Genomic DNA, 7,561 nt, shown 5'->3' with positions numbered 1-7,561 from the left:
ATAAATGAACAAGAGATGCAAGACCTCCAAGACACACTTGTGATGCACTAAAAGAAAATAATGATAAAAATTAAATAAATAAATAAATAATCGTTAAAATGTATTCTGTATTTGTTATTATAGAGCTTCAGATTTAAAAAAAAAGAAGTCCTGAGAGCAGATTCAAACCCAGCACGCTCGGGTGGGAAGACATTATCTTTGTCACTGCACCATTGCAGATTTATCAATGACGTTCAAAAATTAATATTCAAGCATGCTTTTTAAGCGTGGTAAATCAATTGCGGCAATCGAAGTGATGACGCTGTTTAAATCATGTTGTTTTGGTATATATCAGGCATTTAATTGGGAAATCTTTAAAGTCGTCGGTAAAGGAGACGTTGCCATTGCCTCAATCACACTACAAGATTTAGCCGTTTTCTCTGGATCCAGATAGTTGTTTTGTTACACTCGCTGGGAAACTACGACACGGTCAATCCAATTTCTCTTTTGTGTTCATTCTAGTTAAATGAGTATCCACTTTAGAATATTCATGTGCAGTAAAAACGTCGATGATGTAGTCTGTGTCACTGGATATGTTCTGTTCAGAATTTGTATTTCTGTTCTTTTAATTTCGAACAAGAAAAAACAAGATCTGCACAGACCAGCCTACACAAGGCTAATTGAGGAAAGGAAAATCACCGTCATCAACGTCTATAGTCCACCTGATGGAAACCTACAACTGCAGACTCTCCCTGTAGTGAACAGCAACCTGCTTACAGTCGGACGACTTCAACGCCCGCTCACCTAACTGAGGCTACCAGGATCTCAACAGAGAAGAAAGCGTTGAGGACTGGATGACTGAAAACAACCTCATTCTAATCAACAAACCTGATGACAAACCAGCCTGCTTGTCCAGAGCCTGGAAAACACAAAGCACACCAGACATAGCAGCTGCCACAGAGGGCATCCAGAAAATATGTAAAAGACAAGGAGAAGACCAACTGGGGAGCGACCACCTTCCAATTCTGCTTACTCTATTCTAGCAGAAAACTCTACAAACACCTTCAGAGAACACAGCTGGAATTTTAAAAAAAAGTAGACTGGTCCAAGTTTTCTATTTTGCCAAGACAGCAAAACAGGCTTACTGAATGACTTAAACAACAAAGTCCATTGCTTCACAAAACAGTATTCTTGAGGCAGCAAAGCGAAGCATTCCAAGAGGAAAGAGACAAAACTACAAGCCCTACTGAAGTGAAAATCTGCAGAGCCTTCGCAATGAACTCAAAGCTAGAGAGCAAGTAGAGAAGTCCCCACCACTGAAAACAATGCCGCCTACAGCAGAGCAAGAATTGCCTTTGATGAAGCAAAGACTGAAGCAGCCGGCAGGTCATGGCAAGAGAAGAGAAGCTCGCTGAACTTGGAAAAGGACACAAGAAAGTTGCGGAGGCTGACAAAAACAAAAAAAAAACCAAAAAAACCCAACCCTACGACGAACACCAAGAATTCCGCAGAACAACACTTTTGAAAGACAACCTTAATTACACTGGGAAACAAGCAGCCTCCTTGCTTGCCAACACATTAATGAAACCAGCAGGCAGGATGTCCCCCAAGAGAAACGAGAAGACGTCAGGCAGAGCACCAGGAAAGAATTCTCAAAACTGAGGCCACCCCCCCCCCCCCCTCCCTCCCAAACCCCCCTCACAATGACTGATACCTTTACCACCCAAGAGCTTAATGCGGCCATCAGACAACTGAAAAACAAAAAGGCACCGGGCAAAGACGGAGAAACAAACGAAACGATTAAGTACCTGGGCAATCATGCAAAGCAAATAGCACTGGAAATCTTCCGCCTTTCCTGGAACACCGCGGAATTCCCACTACACAGTTGGGAGGAAGCTGTCATCATTCCTTTCAGGGAAGGGGAAAGACAGGCACTACAAGACAAGTTTTTGACCCATCAGTCTCCTCAGTTGTCTTGGGAAAACAATGAACAGCATGGTAAACAGAAGAGGCGGTGCCACCTGGAGAAAACTAGCCTCATCAACCCACTGCAGTCAGTCTTTAGAAAGAACAAAAGCACAGAAGATAGGTCACTCTGTTAGCCCGGGACATTGAAAACCGCTTCCAACAAAAGATGAAGACCTTGGCCGTCTTTGTGGACCCGCCTAATGCCTTCGATAAGGTCTGGAAAGAAGGCCTTCTCAAACTGCTCCAGAAACAGGTTTGTTGGAGAATGCATCGACGGGTCCAGAGCTGTATCTTCCAAAGATCTGCTCGCGTGAAGCTCGGCGGCCACCCCAGGAGACTAATCAAGATTCGAGAAGGTCCTGCAGGGCAGCGTGGTATCACCTACCTTTTTCTCCATCTTCATTGACGATGTTATTGATCAGCTATCAATGCATATCTTCAGAGCCTTCCATGCATACGATCTAGCTGTTTGGACACAAGCAGAACAGATCTCCACAGCAACCTGCATGATGCAAGTAGCCCTGAACAGCTTTGCCACATGGTCAAAAGGGTGTTTGGTCACAATCAACAGGACCAAGACAGAAGCGACCTGCTTCTCCCTGGCCCCAAAGAAAGAGACCTTCACCCTCCATATTGAAGCACAGCTGATCCCTCAACAGAATACACCCACCTACCTTGGTGTGAAATTGGACCGCAGGTTATCCTGGTCTTCTCAAATCAGCACTGTCCAGAGCAAAGCCATACGCAAGATGGCTGTGATGAAGAAACTGGCCAGCACTGAGTGGGGAGCTAATATGAAGATCTTGACTCAAGTTTACACAGGATCAGTCAGACCTAACATGGAATATGCCTCCATCGCCTGGGCAACAGCATCAAAGTCTAGCACAGAACCCTCGGCCAAAACCCAGAACGCCAGTCTGCGCCTCATCACAGGTGGCATGGAGACCACACCCATCAATACTCTGGCAGGGACTGCTGGACTCATGGCTGTGGAAGAGCCAGACCTCAACCAAGAATAGGCTGAAGCGCAGAAGCATGAACCACCTCGTCAAGGCCCTCCATCAGACCCATGGCCAGTGGTTGACAGGAACCAATCTGTTGAACCCCTGCAAGACTTTGAGGACTGGTCACTAGATGTCCCTCCTGCTGTCCTTGACATCCCCGCATTCAGAGCAAAGGCCTGTTCCTGGATGCTGAGCTGAAGCTGCTGACCCTGGAAACACTGGATAGGGACTACCCGAGCACCACCTGGACCCTTGTCTACACAAACGTCTCTGCCGAGAATGCTGTTAGGAATGGGAGAGGTTGTGTCTACATCCGGCTCCCAGATGGCAGCTCAATGAGGTATTCCGTTGCTACTGGCCTCACCTCAACGAATTTCAGAGCAGAAGCATCTGCGCTGCTAACTGCAGCCCAACTGTTCAACCAGAGAGATGGTATGCCAGACCACACTGTCTTCCTCACCGACTGCCGAGCTGTCCTACAAAGCCTCCAGACCAGAATGGAGGACAAAACCTTGCGGGACATCCAGTCTGAGATACAAGCCCTAAGTGCCAGAACCACAACAGTCCTGCAGTGGATCCCCTCTCACCGCGGCATCACAGGAAATGAAGAGGCAGACAAGCTCTCCAAAGCAGGAAGCAGGCTCATCCAATCTGCCCACCCCCTTAGCTTTGGGGAGGCAAAGATCATCCTGCGCAGCCACTTCAGAAACAACTGGCGAGAACAGCATCCACCAATGGGTCGATCTCAGCAAGTAATTATCCTCATACTGCACACAGGCCACTGCCATCTCTACAAACTGAAAATTTCACACATGGACCAATGTCTGTGTGACACTGCTCCTAAAACCACTGCCCATGTCCTTCTACACAAAGAGCTGAGGCGCCAGAACTGGCCCAGTCTTGCAGCGCTCCAGGACAAATTGTGAGGATGGATATTTGTTCAGCGCCTCCCTCCCTGGGCTGTACAAATAAATTCTGTCTGTCCCTCACTCTAAGAAAGAGAAAGAAATGTCCCGCACTCTCTAAGAAAGAGAAAGAAATGTCCCTCACTCTAAGAAAGAGAACGAAATGGGCAAATGAATGAATAAATAGATGGACAAAAATGAAAATAAAAAAGAAGTCGGAACGAATACCCCTCTTTCAGCGCACTTAACCGAAAGTCTGACGTGTTGTCTCTCCAGGCCTCACCTCACCAGTGTGTTGTCTCTCCAGGCCTCACCTCACCAGTGTGTTGGCTCTCCAGGCCTCACCTCACCAGTCTGTTGTCTCTCCAGGCCTCACCAGTGTGCTGTCTCTCCAGGCCTCATCAGTGTGTTGTCTCTCCAGGCCTCACCTCACCAGTGTGTTGTCTCTCCAGGCCTCACCAGTGTGTTGTCTCTCCAGGCCTCACCTCACCAGTGTGTTGTCTCTCCAGGCCTCACCTCACCAGTGTGTTGTCTCTCCAGGCCTCACCTCACCGGTGTGTTGTCTCTCCAGACCTCACCTCACCGGTGTGTTGTCTCTCCAGGCCTCACCTCACCAGTGTGTTGTCTCTCCAGGCCTCACCTCACCGGTGTGTTGTCTCTCCAGGCCTCACCAGTGTGTTGTCTCTCCAGGCCTCACCTCACCAGTGTGTTGTCTCTCCAGGCCTCACCTCACCAGTGTGTTGTCTCTCCAGGCCTCACCAGTGTGTTGTCTCTCCAGGCCTCACCAGTGTGTCTCTCCAGGCCTCACCACACCAGTGTGTTGTCTCTCCAGGCCTCACCTCACCAGTGTGTTGTCTCTCCAGGCCTCACCTCACCAGTGTGTTGTCTCTCCAGGCCTCACCTCACCAGTGTGTTGTCTCTCCAGGCCTCACCTCACCGGTGTGTTGTCTCTCCAGGCCTCACCTCACCAGTGTGTTGTCTCTCCAGGCCTCACCTCACCAGTGTTTTGTCTCTCCAGGCCTCACCTCACCAGTGTTTTGTCTCTCCAGGCCTCATCAGTGTGTTGTCTCTCCAGGCCTCACCTCACCTCACCAGTGTGTTGTCTCTCCAGGCCTCACCTCACCAGTGTGTTGTCTCTCCAGGCCTCACCTCACCAGTGTGTTGTCTCTCCAGGCCTCACCTCACCTCACCAGTGTGTTGTCTCTCCAGGCCTCACCTCACCTCATCAGTGTGTTGTCTCTCCAGGCCTCACCTCACCAGTGTTTTGTCTCTCCAGGCCTCACCAGTGTGTTGTCTCTCCAGGCCTCACCTCATCAGTGTGTTGTCTCTCCAGGCCTCACCTCACCAGTGTGTTGTCTCTCCAGGCCTCACCTCACCAGTGTTGTCTCTCCAGGCCTCACCAGTGTGTTGTCTCTCCAGGCCTCACCTCACCAGTGTGTTGTCTCTCCAGGCCTCACCTCACCAGTGTGTTGTCTCTCCAGGCCTCACCTCACCGGTGTGTTGTCTCTCCAGGCCTCACCTCACCGGTGTGTTGTCTCTCCAGGCCTCACCTCACCGGTGTGTTGTCTCTCCAGGCCTCATCTCACCGGTGTGTTGTCTCTCCAGGCCTCACCAGTGTGTTGTCTCTCCAGGCCTCACCTCACCAGTGTGTTGTCTCTCCAGGCCTCACCTCACCAGTGTGTTGTCTCTCCAGGCCTCACCAGTGTGTTGTCTCTCCAGGCCTCACCTCACCAGTGTTTTGTCTCTCCAGGCCTCACCTCACCAGTGTGTTGTCTCTCCAGGCCTCACCTCACCAGTGTGTTGGCTCTCCAGGCCTCACCAGTGTTGTCTCTCCAGGCCTCACCTCACCAGTGTGTTGGGTTCATGTGTGTGTCAGTCAATGCTCCTTTTTTTTCTGAGCAATGTGGTATGCCCTTTCTGGATACGCCTGAACACTTTGACACCTCTTTCAAACTGAAACTCGATTTATATTCTTAAACAAGCTGAAGCACCGACCATGATCACTCCACAAAAATGAAGGGACTTCACAGAACGATGAACCGAGGCCCAGTGCCCAGCGCTTCACATGCACTTAACGCACATAAAAGAAACCACAACAACAACAGAGTTGTCATTGACTTTTTTTTTTGTCCTCCCTCCGGGGAGAGCATCCCGAATTCCACACAGAGAAATATGTTGTGTCCAAAAGGATTTAAAACAGGACACACCGCAGTACAATACGAGGCAATGCGATTCGATACGACACTACACGATATGATGTAATACGATACAGGCACTGCAATGGAATATAGACGAACAGTGATTAATATGTTATCAAGTTTTAGGTGTGAAGACTCCCACCAGTGGTTGTATTAAATAACTTCACAATATCCAACGAGCTGGGTTTTGTTTGTTTCCTTGTTTGTTCTTCGATTTTAAAACATTACCTTCTTGTTGAAAATTTGTAAATCTATTCACATAAAACAATCATTCGATTGAACATAATTGAATCTTTAATTTCTCTTCCCTCTTGAGTATTTATTTCATTCGTCTAATTTCTCCACTTGTGAAAGTTGACTTCGCGAGCATATTACAAGAAGCAAATGTTTATGATTTATAAGTGTGTTGAGCGTATTTTTGTGAGAGGGAAAATTCATTTATATAACAAATGAAATGAAAAATTCACTAATCAACACTCATAAGTACATACGTACATATCGCGCGCGAGCACACATACACACATAAAATTTTTATTATGTACACACACACACACACACACACACACACACACACACACACACACACACACACACATAAGAGCGACAGTGTCATGAGCAGACATACATATAAACACTTGTGCGCACTCTCCACACACACACACACACACACACACACACACACACACACACACACAAATATGCACGCACGCACGCACATGCGCGCGCACACATATACATATGCACACATGTACGAGCGCTCGCGCATTTTCTCACGTGTAAACTCTGTCTGTCCCGTTCCATCCGTCCATCTCTCTGTCTGCCCCCCCCCCCCCCCCTTTCCCACCTCCTCTCTCTCTCTCTCTCCGTCCTTATTCAAACAAAGATTTCTTTCTGTTTGATATCGATATCGAGAATAAACACACTAATGAATAATCGCTTTCTTCCTCTCTATATATAGATTTTCACTCTCCAACCGTTTTGTACTCTGTCTAATTAGTATTACTTCCACGTACGCTTTAAGGAAAAAGGAAAGAAAAGGAAAAAGCAGAATATAATGGTGCACAAACAATGATCCTATTGTCACGAACAAGATAAAAGTATTTAGCGTGCTCTGGATGTTATTTTGCTTTGTTTTAGTTGTTCTCCGTGTGAGATACCACTTTATAACCTTCACAGTCGGTACTAAAAGTGGACAATACTGAACGTATTGTAGTTAACAGACCGAGCATTGTCATCACTGTGTCCCATTAAATCAATGTTAAACTTGTAAATGGTGATAACCTAATGACGTTGTTGAATATTAGATCATTGATATAAATTGTTACGTTGATAAACGAACAAATAAACAACAACAAACAAAAAACAAAACCAAAGGAAAAAAACCAGCACAATATTGTGTACAGCGATTGACTGGAGTTGTGTCAAACCTGTAATATTTCTGTAAATCGTTGTTTGTGGAATCTGTTCTAAAAACCTGTAATATTTCTATCAGTCGTTGTTTGTGGAA

The 7,561-nt window shown here is 47.1% G+C and overlaps 1 protein-coding gene across 1 annotated transcript; it reads left to right on the top strand.

Moving 5' to 3' along the window:
- Positions 1 to 2,982: 2,982 nt before the first annotated feature.
- Positions 2,983 to 3,877, top strand: LOC143300828 (uncharacterized). Its single transcript, XM_076614759.1, has 2 exons — positions 2,983 to 3,073; positions 3,126 to 3,877. The coding sequence occupies exons 1-2, from the start codon at positions 2,983 to 2,985 to the stop codon at positions 3,875 to 3,877; spliced, it is 843 nt and encodes a 280-aa protein (XP_076470874.1).
- The last annotated feature ends 3,684 nt before the right edge of the window (positions 3,878 to 7,561 follow it).

This window comes from Babylonia areolata, chromosome 26 (assembly GCF_041734735.1).
Source record: "Babylonia areolata isolate BAREFJ2019XMU chromosome 26, ASM4173473v1, whole genome shotgun sequence".
Taxonomy (NCBI): Eukaryota; Metazoa; Mollusca; class Gastropoda; order Neogastropoda; family Buccinidae; genus Babylonia; species Babylonia areolata.
The sequence above is the reverse complement of the archived record's forward strand: the minus strand, read 5'-3'. Positions and strand labels throughout refer to the sequence as shown.